Source organism: Acomys russatus, chromosome 25, assembly GCF_903995435.1.
Source record: "Acomys russatus chromosome 25, mAcoRus1.1, whole genome shotgun sequence".
Classification (NCBI taxonomy): Eukaryota; Metazoa; Chordata; class Mammalia; order Rodentia; family Muridae; genus Acomys; species Acomys russatus.
This window is the reverse complement of record NC_067161.1, coordinates 13062977-13090823: the sequence shown is the minus strand read 5'-3', so window position 1 is coordinate 13090823 and position 27847 is coordinate 13062977. Positions and strand designations below refer to the sequence as shown.

At 54.1% G+C, this 27847-nt stretch overlaps 2 protein-coding genes across 4 annotated transcripts; both read left to right on the top strand.

Moving 5' to 3' along the window:
• Positions 1–1084: 1084 nt before the first annotated feature.
• On the top strand, positions 1085–6262 carry Mcrip2 (MAPK regulated corepressor interacting protein 2). 3 transcript variants are annotated; one of them, XM_051167740.1, is made up of 6 exons: positions 1085–1249; positions 1331–1460; positions 4245–4345; positions 5199–5326; positions 5581–5682; positions 5991–6262. In XM_051167740.1, the coding sequence occupies exons 2-6, from the start codon at positions 1377–1379 to the stop codon at positions 6014–6016; spliced, it is 441 nt and encodes a 146-aa protein (XP_051023697.1). In that variant the 5' UTR covers positions 1085–1249; positions 1331–1376; the 3' UTR covers positions 6017–6262. The 3 variants fall into 3 exon arrangements, with proteins under 3 accessions (XP_051023697.1, XP_051023695.1, XP_051023696.1); XM_051167738.1 differs by having other exon boundaries at positions 5917–6262; XM_051167739.1 differs by lacking the exon at positions 4245–4345 and having other exon boundaries at positions 5917–6262.
• Positions 6263–10023: 3761 nt separating this feature from the next.
• Positions 10024–27734, top strand: Wdr90 (WD repeat domain 90). The gene is made up of 41 exons (XM_051167432.1): positions 10024–10310; positions 10391–10567; positions 10654–10762; positions 10951–11121; positions 11336–11450; positions 11545–11610; positions 11983–12088; positions 12158–12376; positions 12746–12814; positions 14065–14175; positions 14253–14398; positions 14477–14534; positions 16083–16201; positions 16289–16450; positions 16530–16660; positions 16728–16844; positions 17179–17414; positions 17595–17734; positions 17905–18035; positions 19055–19185; positions 19427–19588; positions 19694–19822; positions 20042–20157; positions 20232–20272; positions 20469–20600; positions 20877–21068; positions 21304–21401; positions 21774–21876; positions 22053–22174; positions 22317–22476; positions 22554–22744; positions 23038–23206; positions 23296–23407; positions 23751–23922; positions 25636–25758; positions 25898–26072; positions 26178–26308; positions 26397–26540; positions 26613–26732; positions 26862–26946; positions 27269–27734. The coding sequence occupies exons 1-41, from the start codon at positions 10035–10037 to the stop codon at positions 27424–27426; spliced, it is 5625 nt and encodes a 1874-aa protein (XP_051023389.1). The 5' UTR covers positions 10024–10034; the 3' UTR covers positions 27427–27734.
• The last annotated feature ends 113 nt before the right edge of the window (positions 27735–27847 follow it).

The window sequence follows — 27847 nt, the reverse complement described above, 5'->3', positions numbered from 1 at the left end:
CAGCCTTGCTCTGGAAAATGTAAGGCCATAGGCCCTGGGCTGCAAGAGGCATGACAGCTTGGCCATCTGGGACAGAAGTCCCCTGGAGTTCCACTAGCAAGCTGCCTAAGTGTTTTGGGGTACCCTGGGATTGAGGTGGATCAGCGACCCACCCTCACCCCTTCCTCACTGTGTATCTTGCTTAAGTGGCCCAAGACTTGACAGAAAGACCTGCCTCCCCCAGGTCCCTGGGGCCAACAGACTGACAATCCTCAGATATGGCAGTGGGAACTTGAGGCCAGGTGGCAGCAGCACAGGTCTTGGCCTTTCAAGCCTTTACAATATATAATTGGCATCTCGGCATCCATTTCCTTTGGGTATTAAGGAGAGCTGAGGTGGTCAGGCTGCTTCCTCTCCTGGGGGGAGGGGTTCTCCCTCCTACCAGCCTATACTGGGAAACGCTATGGCTCTCCCAACAGACCTGATGGGGACCTGGTTTTCAAAGGAGGCACCTCCAGGAAGGCCCAGGAGATAACCTTGAGGAGAGGTTAGTACTTTTGGGTTGGGTACCCCCTAAGGGTTCTATCCTCCCCTCGTCTTCTTCTGGGTCCTGGGCCTTCAGGCTCTCTGCAGGGCAACCTTGAAACTCTTTTTTGCCCACTGGGAGAAGGCACAGGACTTCATACCGACTTAAAACACACCTGTTTGCTCTTAGATCCAAGGCAACAGAGATACCCATCAATCCAAGCTTGTCCGGGCACTTGGCTGAGGGGCCTCAAATATGAGCAGGAATACTGTTGTTTTCAGGATTTGCTCAGGGTCGCAAGCTCGGAGAGTAACCCAACACACAGAAGCTCCTCCCCCATTCGAAGAGCCTCTGGTCTCAGGAATCTTGACATAGACAGACAGACAGACAGACACACACACACACACACGCGCGCGCGCTCCAGTCTAGAAATGGTTTAAAGTCTGGCGTACTCCTTGGTTCGTTCGTCCAGCCCCACTAGCTCTTATCTACTGTCTTGGCCAATTTTCTAAAGGGTTGGCAATGCTACCAAGGAGGCACGGCTCCTTTAAGGGCAGGGGGCGTGTGTCGGTTGCTCCGCCCCTCCCGCCCGTCTTCAGTTTTTAAAGGGGCCGTGCCTCTGGGACCGCAAAGTGAAGCTGGTGGAGGGTGCCGGATCTGGCCGCTGCCAGGGGCGGGCGGGACGGCGCACCATGTATACCATCACCAAGGGGCCCAGCAAGCTGGTAGCGCAGCGCCGCACAGGTGCGCAGGGCGGGCGGGCAGGCGGGACGTCCTGACCGCTGGCCCGCGACGGCTGACAGCGCCCTCCGCCCCGGCCCGCAGGTCCCACACAGCAGCAGGTGGACAGCAGGCTTGGAGAGCTCCTGAAATGCCGGCAGCCCGCGCCACCGACCGTGCTACCCGCGCGCGAGCAGTCCTTGGCACAGCCTCAGGGACCCTGGCCCCTTGCAAGGTGAGCCGGGCCGCCCGACCCAAGGGTGACCTTGGAGAAGGTTGATGGGGACCACGCGTCCTGGCGGGCAGGGGGCGGGGCACAGGCGGCTCGGGCGCGCTTCTGCTCTTGGGCTACTTCTGGGCCCAGCTGGTGTGCGTGGACCCTGGTTGGCCACGTGGGGCCTTGCGGGCTTCCAGCTGCTCGGTCTGTCAAGGACTGCAGGTACCCAAGATCGAGGGACCTGACGACCTTGGCCCGCTAACTTGGACCCCTTGGGAAGCGGTGGAGGTCAAAGTTGGAGAAAGTTGGCCAAGGCCGTAGCCCTCAAGGTCTTCAGGCCTTGTCCTTGCAGAAGAAGTGCACGTGTTCTCCACTGGCCTTATCAGCGCCCTGCCCTTCACTGACACCCTGGGGGCACTGGAGTCCTCCTCCTCAGCAGTAGCCAGGGCCTATTGGAGCCAACAGTTTCCTTGCTTTCCTAACCAGCAGTGTGCCCAGGGCCCAGGAAAGCTCAACCCTAGGTACTTTGGATGTCAGCCACTGTGACCTGGAAGTGATCCCACTCCTTCAGAGCCAAACCTCTTCTTTTGCTCAATTGACCGTTTCCTGTGTCCGTAGACTTCGCCCCTGGGCTCTGCAGGCATGTAGTGCTCTTGGGCTCAAGACTCTGGTGGAGGTGGCACACGTGAACCGGTTAAGGGCCCTAGGCCCTCAGAGGGAGCACAGAGTTGAGGACAATCTCGAAGGGAACCAAGAGTTAGAAGACTAAGGCAGGTGGTGACAGACGCCCTTAATCTCAGCACTCACTTGAGAGGCAGAGGCAGGTGGATCACTGTGAGTTTGAGAACAACCTGGTCTACAAAGAGAGTCCAGGACAGCCAGGACTGTTACACAAATAAACCCTATAGTTAGACTAGCCTAAGCTGGAGAGTCGGTATGGCTGGGGCTTTTTTTTTTTTCCCTCTCTCTCAGCTACGGGGCTTCCTATGCCATAGGTGGGAGACACCTGTGCAGACTGTTTGGCGTTCTGGCAGAGTTGGGGAGTCCCTACTAGAAAGGCATGCTGGCGATTGTGCTCCGCTCTGGATGGAAATTCTCCTTCAGAGGTCTGCCTTGGGGGATGGGATAAGCAAGTCCTGGGGGGCACCCCGATGACATCACTGTATGTCCTCATTGCCCCAGGTCTCTGGGAGGGCTTTGTGGTGCAGGTGTGTAACCACATATCGGTCACCAAGACAGGGAGCATGGAGCTGGAGCAGCCCTTGGTGACCAGCTTACCTGGTCACCTCTTACCTGGGGAACCTCCTTTTTAAGTCCCCATTGTTGGGGGAAAGCGAGGTCACGTTTGTGACAGTATCGGGGGTGGCATCTAAGACAAGGTAGTGAAATTCTCCAGCACCCTGAGTTGTAAGAGACACCACACTGCATAGTTACTCTAACCAGGTTTCAGTAAGCTAAACTAACATGAAGGCCTGGGTCAGCCTGCAGCAGCCAGGTAGAGCTCCTGATGCCTGAGAGAGTGAGTTACTCTGTCCTTCTTGCTCTGGGAGCTGAGGACAGAGCAGTGTGTCTTTCCGACCTCCTCTGAGGTTCGGTAGTTGCCCCTTCCTGGTCCTTGACCTGGAAAGTCCCATTTCCTATAGGGACTTCTCATGTAATCCTCCATCTGGCCCTGTAGATGTCTTCTCAAGGCCACCCTTCAAAATCACCTGCATCCACCAACTTCCCTGTCTTGTCTTCCCTGGAGCCTGAGGGGACACCTGAGGCACTGGCCATCCTCCCCCCTGCTGGCATGGGGCAAAGTCTCAAAGCTTTCAACCCACTCAGTGGCTGGGTATGGGTGCTGCCAGTGATGGTGGCCAGGCCTGGGCCTCTGATGTTATTTTTCTCCTGGCAAGAGACAGATGGGAGAGACTGGAGAGGAGATCATGTCCCTGCCCCACAGATGGGAGAAACATGTTTAGAGACCACTGAGCAGAAGAGAATTGGGGCCGAGTCAAAGCCTGACTGGGAGCACTGGGGTCAGGACACTGTTAAATCTTGAATTTTTTGACTTTGATACTTGCTTCCCTTCACTGTGTGACACAGGCAGGGAGTTTCTTTTCCCAGGCTGAAAGCCAGGTGACCTGGAGCGGGTAGGAGGAGCATACAATGAGAGGAGGTCTGTGGGCCACTATGGCCTGGTAGTGTAGGCAGTGTCCCTAGGAGTGGGTACAGGTGCACTCTGGGACTGGTGCCCTTTCCCCTACAGAGCTTTGCCTTACGTAACTGTGGCCTCCAAGCAGGGGTAGGGCAGGGCTTAGCTCTGGGTCTGTAGCCCTTGCCCTCTGGGGCTCCTTTCCAGCTCCAGAGCCACCACCTTGATCCATTACTATTCACACTCCCTGGCTGGGATTTACTTTTTTTTTTTTTTTTCTTTCTTTCTTTTAAAGAATCAATGTAAGCCACAGGTAGGTGTGGATAATACACGCCCTACCTACATCCTGATACTTAGGAAGATTTCTGTGAGCCTAGACCCCGTTCACAGCTCAATGTCCCTTTCGTACTTTCATCCAGTTTGAGCCCTTTTGGGATGGAGGTGGTGGCAGGCAAAGGGTGGGCGTGAGGATTTCCAGTAAGAAAGCTTTCTTGCCCTCTGCTTCACCAGAAACTCAGGTACCCAGTGGGTCTGGGAGGAGTCCTGCCTCCTGTGGCCCCCCTACCCCCTGCCTGCACACCTAAGATTTTCTGTAGCCACCAAACCCTGCCAGCCCTGGGGCTGGCAGGACCCTGTGCCCCTCAAGACCCTCCTCTTTATTTTAGTGCCCCTCTCACCTGAGGAGGAACCCAGAGCGGCGTGGGGCACCTGAGCCCAGGAAGGCGAGCAGGCCTGCCGGGACCGCGAGTGCCTGGCGGAGTGGCAGGTGCAGCCCAGGACCCCGGCTCCCACCTCCTACTGTAGGTGCGGCCCCATTCCCTCCACGGCCCCACCCCAGGCTTCATGAGCGTAGGGCTTGGCCAGTTACCACCAGCCAGCCAACTGGGATGCCACATTCCTGGCCTGCCCTGGGCCTGCTTGGCTGGGAGGGGCTCAGCCACCCCTCACCCCAAAATATAGAGTCCAGTGCAGGGTTATGGGGACATCTTACTTAAGTTGCTCCTTTTCTCTTGCCTTGAGGAGTGGGCCAGGCTTAAGGTCACATTTTTCCCACTCAGAGACTGCCCTTCCCAGCACTGTGTGCCCATCTCCCGGGGGCCTGGGGCCAGTCAGGGAGAGGGTAGGGTAAATGCTGATTTGTCCTTGTTTGGTCTGTTTTCCAACAGTGGGGGTTTCATTGAGGTGACCGGGGTCAGGATCTGAGGGGCATCTCTAGAAGGAAGGGTGTTTGTGCCTGATGGGTGGGGATGGGTTAGAGTTCTGATCACAGTGAGGTTGGAACCAGGCTGCTGGAAGCCTGCCTGGTGGGGAGATGGGAGTGCAGAGGAGCCACTCTGTGGGACCCTGCGGAAGGTCTGGATACAGAGCGGGAAGGGGGGGGGCCTCTTTTTGACTTCCCTGAGCCCAGAGCTACAGGCGTGAGCTGAGCTGCTGTGACCTCAGGGTCTGCAGCAGAGAGAACTTGTCCCAAAGCAGCTAAGGGCAGCTGCTCTGTGGTTAAGGAAGGGCCTGTGCCTGTGCAGGTGCAGTGGGTATGTACAGAGGCTGCTCTTGAACCCTGCTTAGTAGCTCCTGAACCTAGCCGGTGCCAACTGTATCTGTCTCCTACCCTCCCACAGTCCGGGGCCGAGGCTTGTGTTCAATCGAGTGAACGGCCGGCGGCCCCTCACCACCTCCCCATCCCTCGAGGGGACCCAAGAGACCTACACATTGGCCCACGAGGAGAACGTCCGATTTGTGTCCGAAGGTAGTAAGGGACCAGGGGGTGTGGCTCAGGCCACAGCATCCCAGTAGTGTGGACCTGGCTCTACCCTGTCCTTCCCCCCACTATAGCTGACTCCTAGCAACAGCCCAAGGGCTGGACTTCTCCTTGGCTCTCTGCCTGGTCATATCCATTCCTTGAGCTGGGCTGGAGTCTAAGGTGACCACCAGGCTCTGGGGTGGGAGGGATACCGGGGGGTCGGGGGGGCCTGGTTCATTCTAACTGTCCTTTCCTCACAGCCTGGCAGCAGGTAGAGCGACAGCTGGACGGCGGCCCTGCCGATGAGAGCGGCCCACGGCCTGTACAGTACGTGGAGAGCACTCCTGATCCCCGGCTGCAGAGTGAGCCTTTCCCCCGTGCCCTGTGTCCCCAAAGAATCCAATGACCCTGGCCTCTAACTCTTCACCAGGTTCTAGCCCCAGGGGCTTGGGGAAGGAAGACTTGGGCTAGACCCTCCCATTTTCCATTGAGTGCTATGCTTGGAGTCCAGGTTAAGGGCTATGGTCCGCTGGAGGGCGGAAATGCTGGCCATCTTGGAAAGCAGCAACACTGCCCAGCATTTATTCTACCCACAGACTTTGTACCTATTGACCTGGATGAGTGGTGGGCACAGCAGTTCCTGGCTAGAATCACCAACTGTTCATAACAGCTGTCCGGGAAGGGATGCTGCCATAGCAGACCCATTGCCAGAAGAGGACCATGGTACGACAGTCCACCTTTGTGGCCTTCCTGGGTACCGGCCACACCTGAAGTGCCAACGTTTGGACTTTTGCTCCAGTTGTTTCCTTGGCTTGGCCATCCCAAGCTGCCAGAGCCAGGGGCCAAAACCTATCTAACCTCAGCCCTGCTCACTGTGCACAGGGACCAGCCCCCCTGGGGCTGGCAGGGAGGAGTCCAGGCTAATAAAGTTGAGAAACTGCCCTTTCAAGTGTCAGTGATTGGAGGGCCCTGGGGGATGTGTGTTGGGTCCATGTGTCCACTCCTAGTTCTCAGCCTCAGACTCGAGTAGACCGCTGCCCCGCCCCACCCTTCGGCATCAGGGCCTCATGCATGCTACGTGTATAAGTTCAACTACTGACCTACATCCCAGCCTTCTGTTTGCTACTACAACTTCCTCCTCTTCTTTTGAAATTGGATCTCAATGTGTAATCCTGGCTAACCTGAAATATGCTACATAGACTAGTCTAGCCTTGAGTGCACAGAGACCCACCTGCCTCTGCCTCCTACATGCTGAGGTTAAAGGCGTGTGCCACTACACCCAGCTTCAGCCTGGAGCCTTTGATCCTCCTGTCTCTCCAGTACCTGGAGTTAGAGGGTGGGTTGCAGCATCCCCTTGTAGCCACATCCTCTCTTTACTCTTGGGCTAACAGGACTTACAGCTTTGTCCAGCTCTCTCTCCTTTGTTTTTATTTTCGAGACAGGTATCTGGCCCAGGACTTAACAGTGCTGGGGTTAAAGGCATGCCCCATCATGCTGGGCCTAACCAGGGTGATGGAGCCCTTGACCACTTTGGAAGGACATAGAGCCAAGCTGTCCCATCTGACTCCATTACCTTTTCCTCCTGGCAATTAACAGACACCAAGACTAGGTGGTGTTTAAGGGTATAGAAATGGGTTTGTCTTTTCTGCCAATTAAATTAAAAGGCAGAAATCTTTTTTTTTTTCTTTTCTTTCTTTCTTTTTTTTGGGGGGGGGGGAGTATTTTGAGACAGGGTTTCTCTGTGTAGCCCTGGCTATCCTGGTCTCCCTTTGTAGACCAGGCTGGCCTAAAACTCACAGAGATCCGGTGTGTGCCTCTGCCACACCCAGCCAAGACAGAAATCTTGGTGATACCTGCGAAGTCAAGGTCCTATCATTGGGTTCCTTTAACCCCAGCACTTGGGAGGCAGAGGCAGGCAGATCCTTGTGAGTTCAAGGCCAGCCTGGTCTACAAAGTGAGTTCAGGACAGCCAAGGCTACACAGAGAAACCCTGTGTCGAAAAGCAAAAACAAACAAACAAACAAACAAAAGAATTTAAGAGGCCAGACAGGAGGATCCCTGTGAGTTCAAGGCCAGCCTGGTCCCACATAGTGAGCTCCAGAACAGTCAGAACTACACAGGGATACTCTGTCTCAAAAAGAGACACAGAAACAAGATCAAGGACGAAAAACAGATTCAAATAGACCTTTTGAGATTTTTTTTTTTTTTTTGACCTTTTGAGAATTTAAAAGGAAAATCATCCCAGGGCAGGCAAGCTGTAAATCTCTAACTGCCTGGAGGGAGGGAGGGGAAGGGAGAACAAAAGCTATGCCCTTACAGATAAGGCAGATAAAGTCAGCCACTCAGCAGCAGGCTTCAGAAGGGCACAGTGGCCAAGGTAGCCAGGCCTTTAACCCTTGCACTGTAGAGGCTGACACTGTGAGTTCAAAGCCAGCTTGGGCTGTATAGCAAGTTCTAGGACATCTGGGGCTACATAGTCTATCTAAAAATAATAAAAAGTTGAAAAAGAACAAAAAACAAACATAAAAAAAAAAAAAAAAAAAAAAAAGTCCTCCTGAATGAGGCTTCAGAAAGCCTGGAAAGGCAAGCTGACTCAGCTTAGCTCTACAGTGGCTTGGCTGGTAAGGACTACACTAGGGGACAGGGATTTTGAAAAGAAAAAAGCACTTTATCTTAAGGTGAACCCTAACTACTAAGGGTGGTTCCCGAGCCAGGTCCTAGAAAGGATTAACCCTTTTTTTTCTTTTTAAATTAAATTATTATATATACAGTGTTCTGCCTGCATGTGCATCTGCAGGCCAGAAGAGGGCAACAGATCACACTATAGATGGTTATAAACCATCATGTTGCTGGGGCTTGAACTCAGGACCTCTGGAAGAATAGCTAGTGTTGTCCTTTTAACATTTATTATGTATACAATGTTCTGCCTGTATGTGTGCCTGCCCATCAGAAGAGGGCATGAGATCATATTGTAGATGGTTGTGAGCCACCACGTGGTTGCTGGGAATTGAACTTAGGACCTTTGGAAAAGAAACCAGTGCTCTTAACCTCTGAGCCATTTCTCCAGCCCCGTGTTGTTGTTGTTTTTTCTTTTCTTTTGTTTTGTTTTTCAAGACAGGGTTTCTCTGTGTAGCCTTAGGTGTCCTGGACTCGCTTTGTAGACCAGCTAGCCTTGAACTCACAGCGATTCACCTGCCTCTGCCTCCTGAGTACTGGGGATTAAAGGCCTGCGCCACCATGCCAGGTCAGGGTTAACCCTTAAGGAGCAGCCCAGGATGTTAGTTCACAAACCTATCCACCAGCCCACCGCTAGGTTACCTAGGAACCTGACATGATCACTCAGGAGGCAAAGGCAGGCAGATCTCAGTGAGTTCGAGACCAGCCTGATCTACAAAGTGAGTCCAGGGCAGTGTGCTCTCTCTCTCTGCTTCTGTCTCTTTCTGCTCTCATGGCCCACTGAGGCCCTAACTGCTCTTCCCTTTCCTTTCCCCAAATAAATCTCTTCATATCATACCTCTTATGTGGCCCCCCTCTCTCTGTGTATATGTGTATATACATACATGTATATATGTTCTGGCATACATTCGGGCAGCACATGATTATATACACCTATCTACCTATCTATCTATCTATCTATCTATCTATCTGAGTATATACTCAGGAGCTTTGGAAGAGCAGCCAGTGCTCTTAACTTCTGAGCCATCTCTCTATATTTTTAAATAGAACAGAGGGCATGTCTCCACTTAGTAGAGTCCGGGCTGGAGAGCTGACTGCTCCTCCTGAGTTCAATTCCCACAACCACATGGTAGCTCATGACCATCCATGGTGTGATCTGATGCCCTCTTCTGGCTTGCAAGTGTACATATAGGCTGAGCATTGTATACATAATAATAAATAAATACTTTAAAAAAAAAAAAAAAAGGAGAGTCCATTCTTTTTTGTTTTGGGTTTCGAGACAGGATTTCTCTTGTAGTCTTGGCTGTTCTGGATTCACTTTGTAGACCAGGCTGTCCTCGAACTCACAGAGATCCGCCTGCCTCTGCCTCCTGAGTGCTTGGGTTAAAGGCGTGAGCCATCACCTAGAGTCCATTCCTTACACCAGGACTTAACTGAAATAGGATCCTAGCCCAAGACTGCAGGTCTACAGTCTCAAGCCTGTAGGTCTGACTGTGGGCTATTGGGAAAGATGTCTCAAAGGTTTTTGTAGGTGGTGGCTGTAGTTCATTCGGGAGCTGGGCCCTTGCTCTCCCGAAGGAAGGAGACCCAGAGTACCTGTGTCGATCAGGTGCCTCTACAAGGTTAGAAAGCAAAGACCCACCCAGCCTGGGTGGATCGTAGATTGGACAGGCCTCAGCATGACCTTTCTGCCTCACAGAAGGTTTCAGCCCTCAAAAAACGGAGACCTCAGAGGGGGTCAGCGAGCAGGCCCACTTAGCGCAGCTGCGGCCCATATAGGAGGTGACAGCGGTGGAAGTGTCTAGGGCGAGCCTGGAGAGGCCGGTGAACGTGCAGGGGGCGGGGTGAGGGGTGGGGGTGGGGGTCGAAGGGTGGAGCTGCTCGGCGACGGGGCGCTACCCAGCTACTGGAGTACTGTGCGTCGCCCCGGCGGCGACGGAAGTGACGCGACGTTGCCAGGCGGCTGTTGCTAGGCGCCGCGCCGCAGGTCTTGCGTAGGACAGCGTCAGCTGAGGCGGGAAGCGCGAGCCGTTGCGCTATGGCTGGAGGTAGCGGCGCGCGCCCGGAGCGCTGTCGTCGGGTCTCGCGTCCCGGGACTCCCGGGTCCGAGGTCCCCAGTGCGTCACTGACTGCACCTCACGCGGAAGCCCGTGCGGCGGGCGGAGGCGAAGGGTCGCGGCGCGCTTCCCAAGACCAGTGCTCAGGCGGCGTCCCGTCTCCAGTTTGGCAGCATCCTTTCCTCAACGTATTCAAACATTTCAGGGTGGATGAGTGGAAACGGTCCAGCAAAGAGGGAGATGTGGCTGTGGTGACGGTACTTGGCTGGAGGTCCTTCCTGCTCCTGAGAAATCTCCCTTTTGTTTTGCGCTATTCGCAGCTCCTCTCTCTTTCTAGGACAAAGTCCTGAAGAGCACCGTGTATCGTATCCGTGGGTCTGTATCTGCTAGCAACTACATCCAGCTCCCCAGAACTAGCACCCAGTCTCTGGGGCTGACTGGGCGGTACCTATATGTGCTTTTCCGGCCCCTGCCTGCCAAGCACTTTGTCATCCACCTGGACGTGTCCACCAAGGTGCTCAGCTTGGAAGGAGGGCCGTGTCGTTTGTTGCTGCTTTTTCCCCGTAATTCTCCATCTAATGGCCTCGCTCTGCCTCATAGGACGGCCAGGTCATCCGTGTGTCTTTCTCCAACCTCTTTAAGGAGTTCAAGTCCTCCGCAACATGGCTTCAGTTCCCCTTTGTCTTCGAGACTCAGACGCCCAGGAGAGGTGGTGACACCTGGTCCAGGAGGGACAGCTTGAATGAGGGCCTGGAACGGGATGGTACAGGCCCAGCTGGGCTTGTGCTTGTGTGTGTGTGGCCCCGAGGACAGCTGGGGGATAGGGGCTGAGAGGGTTGCAGCTGTGAAAGCTGGGGAAACAGAATGGCAGGTGCTGATCTTGCACCTGTCCTGCAGCCCTGGCAGGTGTAGCTCCTTCTAGTGCCCGCTGGACCTGCCTGCAGCTGGACCTGCGTGACATCCTGATGTTCTACCTGAGCAGGCACTATGGCCACCTCAAGAGCGTCAGGCTGTGTGCCAGCCTGCTAGTCAGAAACCTTTACACCAGTGATCTGTGCTTTGACCCCGGTGAGGCCCACACTTCATGCCCTATCTCAGTCAGAAGGCTAGAACCCTCCTGTTGGCAGATTGAGAGCCATGCACCAGGGCCCCCCAGCTCTAGAAAGCGCATTGGGGGGTGGGCTGGTGGGCTGGCAGATACCTGCTGTTGCATCTTGCCTGGAGTGGACAGGATAGAACAGGGGAAATTTCCCTTGATCTAGAACAACATCTATCATTGTAGCTGTCACTGTTACTGAGGCCCGGCGTGCAAAATTGTCTGTCAACCCTGTGCCTCGAGAAATGGCCTTCCCAGTGCCTAAAGGGGAACGCTGGCATGACCATTACATCCACATTCGGTGAGCAGCTCTGGGGCTCAGGTGGTGAGGGGCCACGTGGCCATCAGTCCCCAGATATTGATTTTTGCCTCTGCCTGTGTTTGCTACCTATAAGGTTTCCAAGTGATGGCTCAAAAGCGCCTGGTGAGCAGGTTGAGAAGAGCTGTTACCCTCCAGAGGCAGGTAGGCTGTGGCTCTACAGGGTGGGTGCCTAGGGCTTGGTGGGGCAGTATCAGGGGATCCTGAGGAGGGGCTCAGTAGCATGGAGACTAGTTGGTATGTGCCTGGGGCAGCCTGGTGGTAGGCACAGAGAGGGGCCTAGCTGACGGCCATCTGCGCTTCAAGAGTCACGTTTAAGGTCTGTGTGGGTGGCATCCGATCTCCAGGCTTTTTTGTTGGGAGAGGAGCCGCCAGGGTCTGGGATAAAGTGACGACCAGTGTTTGTAGTATAGCGTCTGTGGAATGGGTGAGGGGCCACCTGTTTCCTCCCTGCCCCTTCGCTGGCATTCTCACAGGCCTGGTGCTGCTCTGCTCTGGCTCTTTGTTCTGTTGTGGTCTTCCTAGGGCACATGTCACGGCGCCTGCCTCATCCAGTGGTCTCTGGCAAACCGTTGCTGAGCAGTAGGCCCTGTGCAGCCCAGATATCTACTCCTGCGTTGGTGAGTGCACTTGGGAAAGGGCTGGGGAATGGTGGCTGTAGGGTGCTGATGGCACCTGTTCCACCACAGCCGTGCCAGGTCCCCTCGGCACCTGGACTCCTTCCAGAGGTCGGCCTGCCCTACAAGTATCCAGAGGTCTCCAGTGGAGGTGCCGTCCGCGTCCATAGCCAACGGCCTTCAGCCTGGGATGAGGTCACTGATGCACACACGGTGGCTGGTGGTAGACATGTTCTAGCTGACAAACCACCTGGAGTGCCCATGGCCCTTGAGGACATTGGCTCCTGTAAGGTGAGTGCCCACCTGAAGGCATCTGGGCATTAGCGAGATGACAGGCTGGCCAACCTGAGCCCGCTGAGCTGCCTTCAGAGTGGATGGGCCTCTAAACCACCTTGCATTGAGCAAGTGACCTTGTTGATGAATAAATAAAGATGGGGTTGTTCCTCTTGCCAGCTCTGAGGGTCACCCAAGATCGTCTGTCAAAGGACAGGACCTGGGGTTTCTGGATGCTTTACCACTTCCGCCAGAAAGTCCCTGCTGACAGGAGCTCTGTCCTGTCTCCCTCCATACCCAGGCTTTCCTCTGAGAGGTGGCCCAGGTGGGGCTTGTGCAGGGAATGGAGTGACTTCTTGAATCTCATTTTGCATTTTCCTATTTCAGCTCTTCCTCCCAGACCCAGTCCTGAAACTCAAGGGCGTCATCGGCTTTGGAGGTCACAGCACCCAATGGGTGAGGTTTCAAGGCAGTTTCCAGGCCAGTTTTCATTGGGTGGCATGAGTGAGTTTTGGAAAGGAAGGATTTCTAGTTCTGTCTTGGGCACTTTGTTTTCTTTTCCTTTTTTTCTTTTTCTTTCTTTTTTTTCTTTCTTTTTTTTTTTTTTTTTTGGTTTTTCTAGATAGGGTTTCTCTTTATAGCCTTGGCCATCCTGGACTCACTTTGTAGACCAGGCTGGCCTCGAACTTACAGCGATCCGCCTGCCTCTGCCTCCCGAGTGTTGGGATTAAAGGCGTGCGCCACCACGCCCTGCCCTTTTTTTCTTTTTCGAGACAGGGCTTCTTTGCGTAGCCTTGGCTGTCCTGGACTCACTCTGTAGACCAGGTTGGCCTCAAACTCACAGAGATCAGCCTGCCTCTGCCTCCTGAGTACTGGGATTAAAGGCATGCACCACCATACCTGGCTGCCCTTGATTTTTTTTTTTTTTAAGTTTATTTTATGTGTATGAGTGTTTAGTCTGCATGTATGTATGTGTCCCATGAGGACGTAGATGCTGGGGAGGTCAGATGAGGGCACGGTATCCTCTGAAACTGGAGTTACACAGATAGTTGTCAGCTACTGGGAACTGAACCCAAGCCCTCAGTAAAAGAAACAGGTGCTTGACACTGCTGAGCCATCTCCCCAGCCCCATAAAGACTTGTGTGTGTGTGTGTGTGTTTACTATGTGTGTACAGAAGCCCATAGAGGCCAGAAAGGGAGCAGCAGATCCCCTAGACAAGAGTTAGAGGCAGTTGTGAGCCACCATGTGGGTGCTTGGAATGGAACCCGAGTCCTCTGCAAGAATAGTAAGCCGTCATCTCTCCAGCCCCACTTACATCTTTAGACCTTCTATGAGTATGAGTTTCTCCGATCCAGAGCAGAGTTGTAAGAACCGGATCCTCTAGGAAAAGCTTCAAGTGGAGGAATGGTGTTTCCTTCCTTCCTGGGTACTCACCAGGCCCTTCGGGCATGGTCTCTGAGTGATCTTTTGCTACCAAGGTCACCAGTGTTTTACATTGAAGGAACTTTAGTTGTCTTCTTCACATGTGCCTGTGATGGAGGGACAGATGTGTCTCTGGGTGGCCAAACGTGTCCTCTGTCTGTGTGTGTGTGTGTGTGTGTACGCGCGTTCGGGTGCATGCCAGTCTCTTTCCCCTTCTAAGCAGCCAAGAGGGACCCGGTTGGGTTTCTGTGGGTGACTTTGGTCCTGGCCCTCATGCACTAAGGCCCTGTGGACCAAAGATGGGATGGCTGTTGTTTACCCCTGCCACGCGGTCATCATCATCCTGCAGATTGATAGCGGACAGCAGAGATTCTTCCTTGGCCACACAGACAAGGTACATGCCTCTTGGGCCTGAGTGGGGAGAGGTGAACCTGCAGACCATATACCTTCCTGTTCACTGCACTTATGCAGGTCTCTGCCCTGGCGCTGGATGGGAGTGATGCATTGCTAGCATCAGCGCAGGTGCAGCCGCCCAGCATGGTGCGTCTCTGGGACTTCCCGACTGGAAGATGCCTGTCCCTCTTCAGAAGCCCCCTGCACACCATCTGCTCCCTTAGGTGCGGTAGCCTTGGGGCAGGGCAGTAGTGGGAGTGGGAGGCACCAGGAAACTGCTGACCTCCTCTTCACACCTACAGCTTCTCCGGCAGTGGCGCGCTCCTCTGTGGTGTGGGCAAGGACAGACACGGGAGGACGGTAATGTGTCAATAAACCTGCTACAGCTGCCAGGCCCTGCTGTGTGGGTTGTAAGCTCAGCCAGCCTTCACTTTCTTTTATTTTTATTTATTTATATATTTTTGTTTTTTTTTTTTTTTTTTTTTTTTGGTTTTTCGAGACAGGGTTTCTCTGTGTAGCCTTGGCCATCCTGGACTCACTTTGTAGACCAGGCTGGCCTCGAACTCACAGCGATCCGCCTGCCTCTGCCTCCCGAGTGCTGGGATTAAAGGCGTGCGCCACCACGCCCGGCTTATATTTTTGTTTTTGCTTGTTTGGTGTTTAATTGTTTTGTTTTATTGGTTTTTTTGAGACAGGGTTCTCTATGTAGCCTTGGCTATCCTGGAACTCACTTTGTGGACCATAGAGATCAGCCTGCCTCTGCCTCCTGAGTGTTGGGATTAAAGGCATGTGCAAACACTGCTCAGCTCAGCCTTTGCTTTTTAAAACTCTTTGTTTATTTCTGCTTACTAAAGTAATATGTATGCCTCACTTTAAGATGGGAGCTAGAAAGATAACTCAGTGGTTAAGCACTGGCTGGTATTTTTTTTTTTTTTTTAAGAGGATGACCCCTGTCCCCCTTTCAATTCCAAACATCCATATGGAGGCTTACAACTGTCTGTGAATCCAGTCCCAGGGGATCCAATGCTCCCTTCTGGCCTTTGTAGGCACTGTGCATACATAGCACACAGACATACATTTAGGCAAACACTAATATATACAAAATAAAAATAAAATCTTTCTGGGTGTGGTGGCTCATGCCTTTAATCCCAGCACTTGGGCAGCAGAGGCAAGCCAGCCTGGTCTCTGTGAGTTCAAGGCCAGCCTGATCTACAAAGTGAGTCCAGGACAGCCAAGATAACACAGAGAAACCCTGTCTCCAAAAAAAAAAAAAAAAAAGCAAACAAAAATAAAATCTTTTTTTTTTTTTTTTTAAAGAGAGAATCAAGACAAGCTGGACTTGGCTGGGCTTGAACTCGGGAATCTGCCTCCAGAGTGCTGGATTTAAAGGCAGGTCTAAAGGCGTGTGCCACGACTGCCTGGCGATGGCACATTCCTTTAGCCCCAGCACTTGTCGGGGGAAGACAGAGTCAGGTGCACAGTTCTCTAGACTAGTCTGCTCTACATAGCAAGCTCTAGGCCAGCCAAGGCTACATACTCTAAATCTGTATTTAAATGTGGGATATCATCAGAGTAGAAGGCTTTAGCTGCTCTGAAGTGGCCTAGTGTTTCAGTGTGGGCTGTCTCTGGCTTTTTGTCCCTGGATGCTGGGGATCCAGTCTAAGGCCTCATGTGTTAGGCAGTTGCCCTGCCACTGAGATACACCCCAGCCTGGTCAGGCTTTATCTCTATAGATAGCTATAGCCATACTCTTCAGACTTGACATTCAGGGGCAAATCTCTATGTCGGAGAAAAGCCCTTGCCTGTTGAGGGGCTGGAGGCTCAGCTGACCCTTACAGGCAGGGCAGGGCAGGTAAAGGCCACAGGGCTTGGTGTCTGCACCTGGAGTTCATTCTGGATTTATTGCAGGTGGTGGTGGCCTGGGGCACAGACCAGGTGGGCCTTGGTGGCGAGGTGGTGGTTCTTGCAAAGGTGCACACAGACTTTGATGTTCAGACCTTCCAGATTGCCTTTTTTGATGAGACCAGGTGATGTGGCCAGGCCATGTGGCACTGGGACAGGGTTTGGTCCTTGAGCCCCTCTGTTCCACATGGCTTACTCCTCCATGCCTGCAGGATGGCATCCTGTGGTCGGGGCAGTGTGCGGCTGTGGCGGCTGCGGGGCGGTGTCCTGCGCTCCTGTGCTGTAGACCTGGGGGAGCACTGTGCCCTGGAGCTCACTGACCTTGCCTTTGCGCAGGCCCTGGATGGCCACTGTGGGCCTTCGGCCGGCATGCTGTGAGTCCCTGCCTTTGTTCTTACCCAGCCAGCCCTTCACTGTGAGTGCCTTGCCTCACCTGTGTCCTCCCTTTGGTAGATTTGTTTGTAGCCATAGTGGTCACATCCTGGAGATTGACCACCAGCGCATGGCTGTGCAGCACATCCGCCGCTTGCTGCCTACACAGTCCTCTGGTGTTCCTCTCACCGAGAAGCAGAACTTCAGCGCAGGTAGGTGGGCACCCATCCGTGGGGGGAGGTGGCATCACATTGAGGTACTGATGTCTGCCCTTTTCAGGATCTGGCATTGCTATCAGCAGCCTCAGTGTCTCCACTGCCACATGTGCCGTGGGCTCTGAGGATGGCTACCTGCGCCTCTGGCCCCTGGACTTTTCCTCAGTGCTCCTAGAGGCCGGTGAGATTGCATACGTCTGTCTTCCCTAGCATGGGGGCAGCTGGCTGCCGCAGAGAAGGTTGGGGTCCTCTGGCTCTGGTTTTGGTAGCACTCTTCGTAGGCTGGAAAGTGAGTTGTGGGGTGAGGGGGCTGCCCTGAGCCTGGCTGCCTCTCAATACCCGTGGTGCCTGCAGGGGGCAGTGGCTAGTGGGCCTGATACTCGAAACCCTGGAGGCCTTGGCAGCAAGAGAGCAACAGGTGGTCTATGTCATGGGGACCCCAGAGCCCACAAAGTGTGGTGTGAGCTTTCCTGGAGTCAGCTCTGAAGCTTGCTGTTGACCCACCCTTTGCACAGAACACGACGGCCCTGTCAGTTCCGTCTCCTTCAGTCCCGATGGCCTGCGTGTCCTGTCCACCACCACTTCAGGCCACCTGGGCTTCCTGGACGTCCCCTCCCGGGAGTACACTGTGTTAGCACGCTCCCACATGGCCCCAGTGCTGGCGCTTTCTACAGAACAGAGCCGGGGACAGATGGCAACTGTGTCCCTTGACCACACTGTCCGCATCTGGGACCTGGCTACCCTACAGCAGGTGGGGAGTGGCAAAAGGCAGGTAGGGGATAGGTCCAGGTGCCACACCAAAAGGCCGTGGGCAGGGGGACCCACAGGGAATTTAGTCCTTTCAGCTTGGTCTATAGAACTTGGTGTTAAAATCACATGGGGTTCTCTTGTCCCCTAACGACAACCTTTTATGGTGCCCTTTTCTCTCCAGCTGTATGACTTCTCGTCCTCTGACGAAACCCCTTGTGCTGTTGCTTTCCACCCCACATTGCCAGACTTCTTCTGCGGCTTTAGCAATGGAGCAGTACGCTCCTTCAGCTTGGAGAACTCTGGTGTCCTGGTAGAGCACACGTGAGTGCCTGGGGGACCAGGGCTGTACAGTCACCAGCAGGGAATATGGAAGCTGAGGAGCTCTGTGGGATCCCAAGGGGGGGGGACCCTTTGCAGGAAAGCCAGTGCCACCACAAACCCCTTCCTGGCTCCCAAGGCCAAGGTCATTGAGTGTCCCATGTGTGGTACAGGCGTCACCGAGGGGCCATCACCAGCCTGGTCATCACCCCTGACGGCAGATTCCTATTCAGCTCCTGCTCTCAGGGCTCCCTAGTCCAGTACAACTGTGCTGTCTCCCGATGCTGCGTCCTCCGTGTGGCAGGTCAGGCTCCTAGCCACTTACGCTGGCTCAAGGCACTGGGGAGGTCTGTCTTAGTTAGCGTCCTGTTGCTGTGATAAAGACCATGACCAAAAGCTACTGGAGGAAGAGAGGTTTATTTCATCTTACAGCTTACAGTCCATCTGGGGGAGTCAGGGCAGGAACTTGAAGGGAGGAACTGAAGCAAAGGCCATTGAGTGGTACTGCTTACTGGCTTGATCCCCATGGCTTGCTCATCCTGCTTTCTTCCTTTCTTTCTTTTTCTTCCTTTTTTTTTTTTTTTTTCTCCCTCTGCTTTTTCGAGACAAGGTTTCTCTGTGTAACAGCCTTGCTGTCCTGGACTCACTCTGTAGACCAGGCTGGCCTTGAACTCACAGAGATCCACCTGACTTTGCCTCCCAAGTGCTGGGACTAAAGGCATGCGCCACCACTCCTGGCTTCATCCTACTTTCTTATACAAGCCAGGACCACTGCTTAGAAGTGGCACTGCCGAAATGGGCTGGGCCCTCCTACATCAGTCATTAGTCAAGAAAATGCTCCCACAGATTTGCTTCCAGGCCAGCCAGTCTGATAGAAGTATTTTCCCAATTGAAGTTCCCTCTTCCCAGACGTCCCTGGCTTGTTTCAGACTTACAAAAAAGTCTAAGCAGGGCAAGGACATCACTTCCACACTCACGGTCTGTGTTGTACCGTGTGCCTTCCCCCAGGCATCTCTGAACCCTCCTCACAAGCCAAGGGTCAGTCAGTAAGGGTCTGGGCCTATTCTGCTTCAGAAAGTAGGGGCAGCCTGGGCACCAGGAAAGTGATGGGGGAAGCCGATTCAAAGGGCACCTATGCCTCTGGTGATCATCCTTGACTTATGCCTGCCCAATGGCCATGTGGTGATCACAGCCTATAAGAGCTCCTGGTGAGCTCAAGTGCAGGCCCTGTGGAGGCTGTAGAGGGCCAGTGTGTGCTGCAGGCGAGATGGGATTACGTGTCTCCTGCACACCCACTGACCCCCCTGCCCTGTGCTGCTATAGCCAACATGGTATGTCAGGACGGTCGCCCAAACCCCAATACTCTGGCAGTCAGTGGAGACAGCTGCCGGCTGGCCTTTGTGGGCCCCTCCAAGTGTATGGTGACAGTTGTGGAGTCAGCCTCTTTGGATGAGGTGAGTGTGGGGCCTCCTAGGGCAGGGGTTCTGCCTGGCTAGGTATAAAGCATCCAGGACTGGATAGGGCTGCAGCTACTCAGGGGCCATCCTGGACCTATCCACGCTGCTCTCCAGAAGCTCTGCTTCCTATGTGGGGCTTATATCTGGGTACCTGGGTGAGTGCTCCTGGAACCACTTCCCTCCCTCTCTCCCTCCCTCCCTCCCTGGAGTTGCTGACTAGTGGTCACTTACTCCCCAGTTGCTACATGTTGATGTCAGCACCCTCAACCTGGCCAGCAACCACCCAGATTGGGCTGTGGCCGTCTGCTTCAGCCCCGGGAGCTCAGACCAGCTGCTGGTGTCCACGTTCTCTAACAGGGTCGTGGTGCTGGATGCTGTGTCAGGACACGCTATCCGGGAGGTGAGTCAGGGGCTTATGGTGGCCTGACCCTGCTCCCTGTAGCTCCGCCCCCAGTGCCAATTGCTCCACCACCAAGGGGGCTTCTTTGAGACTGCTTCATTCTAGTTATCCAGTGTCCGCTCCAGAGCCTGCTCCTCCCTGGCTCTTAGTGAGGATGCGCGTCTGCTGCTGGCAGCCACTGGCCGGACCATTACAGTGTGGGATTATCCGACGCAGGCGAACCCCAGCTGCCAGGTACGTGCTGTGGGGAGCAAGAGTCTGTGGCATCCCATAGGTGGCTGAGGAGACCCCTGGAGGACCAAGTGAGGGAAGGCAGGGATGGGAAGGATGGAAGGTGATGTGGAGAAACCTCTGCCTGCTGAGGCCAAGTGCTACATGGGGATACCTAGATACAGGGAGCACAGAGTCATGGACAAACTCTAGGTCTCTGTATGTGGTGCTTGCTGCCCCTAGGTATACATTGGCCACTCAGAGCCTGTGCACGTTGTAGCCTTCACCCCTGATCAGCAGCAGGTCCTCAGCGTGGGGGATGCCATCTTCCTCTGGGATGTCCTGGCCGCTGCTGAGAGGCAAGTGTCTACCCTTCTCCGTGTCTGCATGGGTCTTTTGCTGGCCAGCCCCTGACACCTCCTCTTGTTCTCAGAGACCAAAGTGATCCTGAGGCACCCCCAGTCCCTGAGGCCGGTGAGTGACCCAGGCTCAGCTGGAAGAGGAGGGTATGACAATGTTAGTCAGTGTGGAGCTGGCATTGGGTTGGTGGCCAAGTTAGACGAGAGGTACCATCTCCTCTCCCATGCCTGTTGTGTCTGCTATAGCCATGGAGACTGCTGCCCTGATAGATCTGACACGTCCAACCCTGACATGGTCTTTCTAGCTCTAGGCTCTAGTGGAGGACAGCTGGAGGACCTGGCATCTGGGGCCAGTGGACTCCCTCGGCAGCAAGTGCCCATGCCATCTGAGGCGTCACCACCCCCACTGAGTATCCATGACAGGCCCCGTGAAGGCAGCGCTGGTATAGGTTGGTGTCCTGGGCAGGTCTGGGCATACAGGCTCACAGCATGTGCTTTGGTGCTGATTCTGAATGCTGTCAGGCTTGGTAGTTGTTTCTCTTCTCTTCTTTTTTTCTTTCAAGATAGACTGTCACTGTGTAGCTCTGACTGCCCTGGAACTCATTATGTAGACCAGACGGGCCTCAAACTCACAGAGCTCTACTTGTCTCTGCCTCCCAAGTGCTGGGATTAAAGGCGTGTGCCATCAAGGATGGCTTTGTTTTTCCTCTTAACCCTAGGCACCTTCTCCATCTCTGATGAGGAGGGACCCTGTGAGGAGAACCATGTCTCTGAGATGTTCCTCCAAAGCCAGGCCCCGACACCACCTGTGCTGATAGAGAGGGAGGCCGGTGGAGCTGGTGACAGCCCTCGGGAGGCTGCAAAGGGCCCTCGGGCACTAGCTATGCTTCCTGGTCACCACAGCCAAATGAGTAAGCAGGAGGTGACGGGCAGGGACTGAGGCCTCTGTTCAAGCCATTTTGGGGGCTTGTAATAGTCTTTCCTGAAAGATGAGTTGAGGTCACCCCCAGACTCTGGGGATGCTGGTATATCTGCGGGGGCTGGGAACCAGATCTCAGCCTAGCAGGGTTGCGGGGGCTTTGTGTCTGGGAGAGGTCTCTGATGGTGGTAGGGAGTTCCATATCCTGTGGCCTCTCTTCCCGTCAGGTGAATGGAGCCTTCAGACAGTGAAGGCTGGCCTCCCAACCCGCCCAGACTCCTACAAGCACTTCACAGCTCGCTATAAGGCCTCTACACGGGTCAAGGTCGGCAGCACACCACGCTAGGGGTCTCTGAGAATAGCATTCTCTGGTGAATGTGGGCCTCTCAGTGTTCCCCAGGGTAGCTCTCGCTCCATCCTGCACACACATCCTCCGTCCTGTAGCACATATGCTCAACTTCCTGATGTTCTGCCGATCCTTCCTGTGCCTCTCACTAGTGCTCTTGGTCCTGACCCCTCTATACTCCAGGAGCATCAAGCTCCTAGTTCCTATGGCTCCCATGTGTCCCACCTTGCTCCCTGTTTATACCCCGGGTCCCTTACCTGACCACTCTTTGTGTATCTCCAAGCAGCCTACCTGTGTGGTCTGGGGACCAGCTGTGCTGGTTACCAACTCTCTGGGCCTGCTTCCTCGTAGAGTATCTCCTTCCCTCCCGTTGGCAGGGAGCAGCTGCGACTGAAGGCCGTTGTAGGCTACAATGGGAATGGGCGAGCCAACATGGTCTGGAGGCCCAACACAGGTAGGGCTATGGTGCCCCGTCTCACCCTCTAGGGAGGTCCTCCACAGCAAGTAAACACTGGATGTCAGCTGAAGCTTCTAGAGAGCAGGCACTGGCACATGCCCTTGTTAGATCAAAGCCCCATGAGGTCTGACTGCCGGCAGTGGTGGGGATGTTGGCATTTTTCTTGCCTACAGGCTTCTTTGCCTACACGTGTGGTCGCCTGGTGGTGGTGGAGGACCTGCATTCTGGCACCCAGCGGCACTGGTGTGGCCATCCCCAGGAGATCTCTACTCTGGCACTCAACCAGGATGGCCAGGTGCATGCCCTGCCCATGTCCAGGGGCACAGTGTACACTAAAGCTGTAGCTCACATGAAGGACACGTCCCAGCCTCCCCTTCATTCAGCAAGGGCACGCATGCCCAGCTGCTGCCACTGATTACTCACCATCCTGGCTGCAGGTCTTGGCCTCTGCCTCCTGCTGTGGCAACACAGCTGCTCGCTGCCAGATCCGCATTTGGGATGTTCCCAAGGGCCTCTGCCGGCAGCTCCTTTCCCATCATGACACGGCTGTACAAGCACTGGCCTTCTCACCAGATGATGAGTTCCTTGTGACACTGGGTAGGCGGAGAGAGGGCAGGTTTCTGAGGGGCCTTGGTGGCCGGACTAGGCCTGATACCCATGTTATGTGTCTCCAGGGGACTATGCTGACCGTACCCTCGCCCTGTGGAGCATGGCCACCTATGAACTCCTGTCATCCACTCGTTTCCCAGAGCCTATACATGGTGTGGCCTTTAACCCCTGGGATGCCAATGAGCTCATCTGTGTTGGCACAAATGCCGTCACCTTCTGGCTCCTACAACACCATGGGACGGACACCAGCTTCCAGGTATGAAGCTGCTGGCTGAGCTCTTTCTTTTCTCATTTTATTTTATTTGCATTGGTATCTCGCCTGTGTGTGTGTCTGTGTGAGGGTACCATATTCCCTGGAACTGCAGTTATAGACCATTGTGAGGTGCAATGTGGGTGCTGGGAATTGATCCTGGGTCCTCTGGAAAAGCAGCCAGTGCTCTTAAACCCTGAGCCATCTCTCCAGCCCGAGGTGTTCATGGGCAACTTCAGAGGATGGAGTCTGGTTGCCTGAGGCCATCACTGACCCGCAGCCACACTGTGCTCTGTCAGGTACACCGAGAACCAGTCCCTGAGGAATTGGGGGCATCCGAGTTGACTTCACTCTGCTATGGGGCCAGCCCTCTGCTCTACTGTGGCTCCAGTTCTGGCCAGGTCTGTGTCTGGGACACTGGCACTGGCCACTGCTTCCTGGCCTGGGAGGCTGATGACGGCGAGATTGGTGGGTGCCTAGCAACCTCTATAGCCCTCCAATTGTGCTGGCTGTTGTAGTGTGGGACGTGGGCATCTCATACCCACCCTGTTTTCTAGGAGTGCTGCTGTGCTCGGGCTCCAAACTGGTCAGTGGCAGTAACACACGAAGGTTGCGCCTTTGGGCTGTGGGGATTGTGCCAGAGCTGAGGCGTAGAGGCTCAAGTGCCAGGTGAGCTGCCATAGATCTCTCTGTGTCCTGGATGATTCCCTAGGGTTTTGGCTGCAGTGTTTCAAGTCCTTGATGGACCCTACAAGCCAGCACCCCTGAAGCACGGCTCTCAGGTGAAGGCTGCCCTACATGTCGTCATTAGTTGAGACTCCCATGAGGATACACTCAGGCATAGCATGGGTCTTGCAGGCTGCAGAGCAAGGAGAGAAAGGCTTGAAGTCCTGGCTCTGTAGGGTCTTGGTTCCTTTACCCATGAAAGCACAGCACCAGACTGATGGCTGCTGGTCCCCTGTTACCTGGCTCGTGTCCCCAGCTTCAAAACTCCCTTCCCCTATTCTCTTAGATCCAGTTCTGTTTTCATGGAGCGTGAGCTGACCCTGGATGGGGCTGTTGTGAGTGCCAGCTTTGACAGTGGCATGGACATGGGTGTAGTGGGCACCACAGCTGGCACACTCTGGTACATCAGCTGGACAGAAGGTATTAGCACCCGCCTCATCAGTGGCCACAGGAGCAAGGTGAGCCTGCTGGGCTGCTAAGGACTTCCACCCCAGGTAGGGCAGGGTAGGGCAACAAAGCAATCTACTCCCCCCATTCTTCCACCATAATCACCCTGTCTTCAGCTCACAAGCAACACTTAGGGAGACTCAGATGGGGTCTTAGGGTTCAGGTATTGGTTATACCTGTTCTGGGCCTGACTCTGCAGTGTTTCCAGATCCTGGCTAGTGTTTCTTTTGTTGTTGTTGTTGTTTTGTTGTTTGTTTTGTTTTGTTTTTCGGGTCAGAGTTTCTCTCTGTAGCCTTGGCTGTCCTGGAACTTGCTCTATAGACCAAGCTGGCCTCAAACTCACAGCAATCCGCCTGCCTTTGCCTCCCAAGTGCTGGGATTAAAGGTGTGCGTCACCACTGCCCGGCTTGGCTAGTGTTTCTATATTTTACTTTTCTTTCTTGTAACTTGTTGAAGAACCCACATCACCTGCTTAGCACTTCCTGATGACGTCATCAGGGTCCACTGTGGAGTCCAGGTGGCAGGAGGCTCCAGCAGAGTTCTGGTTGGATCTGCTCTTATGCAGTTGGAACTGGTCTGGGTATTTCAGGTGTGGTCAGGTCTTGTCAGGCCTGTCACTTGATAGAACTATCTGGATTTATTCATACCTAACAGTCATATGATAGAGCCTGCCTGTGGCCTGTGTGTCAGTTCTTCTGTTTTTTCTTTCTTTCTTTTTTATTTTATTTTATTGGTGTATTGAGACAGGGTTTTTCTATGTAGCCCTGGCTGTCCTGGAACTCACTCTGTAGACCAGGCTGGCCTAGAACTCATAGACATTCACCTGCCTCTTTTTGCCTCCCAAGCGCTGGGAGTAAAGGTGTGCGCCACCACCATAGCTCTTCTGTCCTTTCTATGGCCAGTCACCCATTGTTCAAATAGCCAGCATGCTGTCCTGGCGACAAAAGTTTGGGCCTTGAGCCCTTATCTGTGCTGGCAGTCCTGTGTGCTTTCTAACACTAAGGGTGGGCAGGAGTTCGGCCAACAGACCGTGTGACATAAACCTCATGACTCCACTGTTGGTCAACAGTCTGGAACTGGAGATGGGACCGAGCAACCCCTAACCTTGAATTTTTTCCAAGAGATGTTATATGTCAGCTTACACTGAATCACTGAATTTCATTGGATCTTGATATCTGTGCCACCTTTCTCAAAAAAAAGTTTGATTCTCAGTGGTGCCCATGAGATACACATCTGTTTTCTCCATCGAGACATTCAAGGGCCTGGATAAAATGCCACAAAACCAGCCAGGCAGTGGTGGCGCACGCCTTTAATCCCAGCACTCAGGAGACAGAGGCAGGTGGATCTCGGTGAATTTGAGGCCAGCCTGGTCTACAAGGCGAGTCCAGGACAGCCAAGGCTACACAGAGAAACCCTGTCTCAAAAAAACAAAATCAAAAACAAAAAAAGCCATAAAACCACTCCTGTTGTGAGCACTCACTGGAGCCAGCCAAGTGGGGACACTTGGTCACAGTATATGTTTTTGGGTTCCCATGGGTTTTGATGCCCCGCCTACAAATGGGTTCTTCCCCCTGTATAGGGAGCAGCATGTACCTCACGTGGAAGTGGTTGGGCCAAGTGGGCTTGGGCAGGAGACAGTTGTTCCTGGGTGGGCAGCCTGGCCTGAAGAGCAGGGTAGGAAAGGCCCAGATGGGCAGCTCCTCAGCCATACTGGGGTCCCACAGGTAAACGAGGTAGTCTTCAGCCCCAGTGAGTCTCACTGTGCCACCTGTGGCGAGGATGGGAGCGTGAGGGTATGGTCTTTGGCCAGCATGGAGCTGGTGATCCAGTTTCAGGTGCTGAACCAGGTAGGTGGGGAGTCCTGGGGGGGGATTGGTGTATGTTCAAACAGAGCCCAGGTCATGTGCTCTGTTCCCATGTGCTGAAGCTGGTGCCTCTGTCACCTCCCTGGGGAAATGCTGGTTTTCCCTCTCCATGGGACACTAGAGCTGCCTGTGCCTTGCCTGGACACCCCCATCCTGTGGTCGCCCAGAGCAGCAGCAGGTGGTAGCAGGCTACAGCGACGGCACACTTCGGGTCTTCAGCATCTCCCGGACTGCAATGGAGTTCAAGATGCACCCCCACCGGACTGCTCTGACAGCTGTTGCCTTCTCCACTGATGGTGAGGAGATGCAGCCACAGCGGACAGGCCAGCCTCATCTAGCACCACATTTCCAGGCCATGGGTTGGGCTCACAGAATGACAACACAATCTCCATTTGGCACAGGTCAGACCATCCTATCTGGAGACAAGGACGGGCTTGTGGCTATAAGCCGCCCCTGCACAGGAATGACCTTCCGTGTGCTCAGTGACCACCGGGGTGCTCCGATCTCTACAATCCAGAGCACAAGCAAAGAGGTAAGGCAGCCTCAGCTGATGGTGGGAAGGAGTCTGTGTGCTGTGGGTAGGCAGCAGGTTCTTGCATCCCTCCTTTTCTCCCCCCTAGTATGGAGATCTAGGGGTAGAGGGTGTAGAACTGTGGCTGGCTGCGAGTGGGGACCAACGGGTCAGCATCTGGGCCTCTGACTGGCTCCGGGACCGCTGTGAACTACTGGAATGGTTGAGCTTTCCTGCACCTGCAATCTCAGAGGTAAGAGTTCCATGGGCATAGGGATGGGGATTGGAGCCTGTATAGCTCAGTACAACATACTACTCTTCACAGGCTCCAGGCCTCCTGCCCCCATCTCTTGCTGCCTTCTGCCCTTGGGATAGGGCGATACTGGTGTGTGTGGGCCTTGGCGCACATGAAGAGGTAGTCTTCTACAGCCTTCGCCAAAAGCAGGTGTGTGCACTCATGATGGATGCTGCATTGTAGGTGGGCATCCAGGGCTGTGTGTCACAGGGCCATAGGCCTTGGAGCATGGGCTGTGTCCCTAGCAGGAGTGTCCATTGTCACCTTGTCTTCCTACAGGTGGTGCAGAAGACACCACTGCCCTTCTTTGCCATGTCCTTGAGCTTGTCCCCAGGGGCCCAGCTCATGGTGGTTGGTTTTGCTGGTGAGTGCTGGTGGACACACTTGTGCTGTTTTGGGGAATGACGAACTGGCTCACCCACTCTTCACCTCTGTGCCTTGGGCTCCCCTCTGTTAGGAGAGTGGAGACACAGCCCCAAAGAGAGGCCTAAGCTTAAACACAAGTGTGCTCTCGAGCAAATAGAGGGTGGCTTTGGTGGCTCTCAGCCATAGCAAGTTTGGGGACATGGAAATCATGGCCCTACTCCCCTCAGCAGGGTTCCCTGGTGTCAGTGTGGGCAGGGGACATGGAGGATTGGAATCCCTCTGGGTGCTGCCTGGCCCTCCCATCTGCTGTCTACCCACAGAATGCATGCTGAGGCTCCTAGACTGTGCGTCAGGGACTGCCCAAGACTTTGAAGGCCATGACGACTCAGTACACCTGTGTAGGTTCACCCCATCTGGCCGACTTCTCTTCACAGTTGCTCATAATGAGATCCTGGTATGGGAAGTCACTAGCCTCTGAGCTACTGCTACAAACATAGGCAGAAAAGCCAGGCTGTGGATTGCTGTATGCTGAGCCAGGATGGCTGGGACAGGCTTCAGAACTACATTATTTTGAGTTTGGGTGAAATCTAAAAACATTTGAGACTGAGGGTGTGGCAGTGTTTCAGAATCTGTGAAGGTGTGGATTTGATCCCCAGAAGCACTTCCCACCCACACCCCACACACAGAAGACTTAGCATTCTGTGGAGGTTTTTACATGAAGGTTGTTTTATTGTTTTTATTTTGTACAGTTTAAATAAAAGCTGGCGTTTGTTATATTGATACATTGTTTTTTGTTCCCCCCCCAAATGGTGAGGCCCCCCCACGCACAGCGCGAAGTCGATACATTGTTTTATTGCCCCATAAATTGTATCTCTGCATCACTTCTGTCCTGAGCTCAG

Excerpts from the sequence above, each read along its gene's own strand:
- Mcrip2 (XM_051167738.1), top strand. The coding sequence starts at position 1,377 with ATGCCGGCAGCCCGCGCCACCGACCGTGCTACCCGCGCGCGAGCAGTC. Across the intron at positions 4,346-5,198 it reads AGTGCCTGGCGGAGTGGCAG|TCCGGGGCCGAGGCTTGTGT; the intron begins GTGCAGCCCAGG and ends ACCCTCCCACAG. Across the intron at positions 5,683-5,916 it reads TCCTGATCCCCGGCTGCAGA|ACTTTGTACCTATTGACCTG; the intron begins GTGAGCCTTTCC and ends TTCTACCCACAG.
- Wdr90 (XM_051167432.1), top strand. The coding sequence starts at position 10,035 with ATGGCTGGAGGTAGCGGCGCGCGCCCGGAGCGCTGTCGTCGGGTCTCG. Across the intron at positions 12,377-12,745 it reads AGGACATTGGCTCCTGTAAG|CTCTTCCTCCCAGACCCAGT; the intron begins GTGAGTGCCCAC and ends TTCCTATTTCAG. Across the intron at positions 16,202-16,288 it reads GCCTTTTTTGATGAGACCAG|GATGGCATCCTGTGGTCGGG; the intron begins GTGATGTGGCCA and ends CCATGCCTGCAG.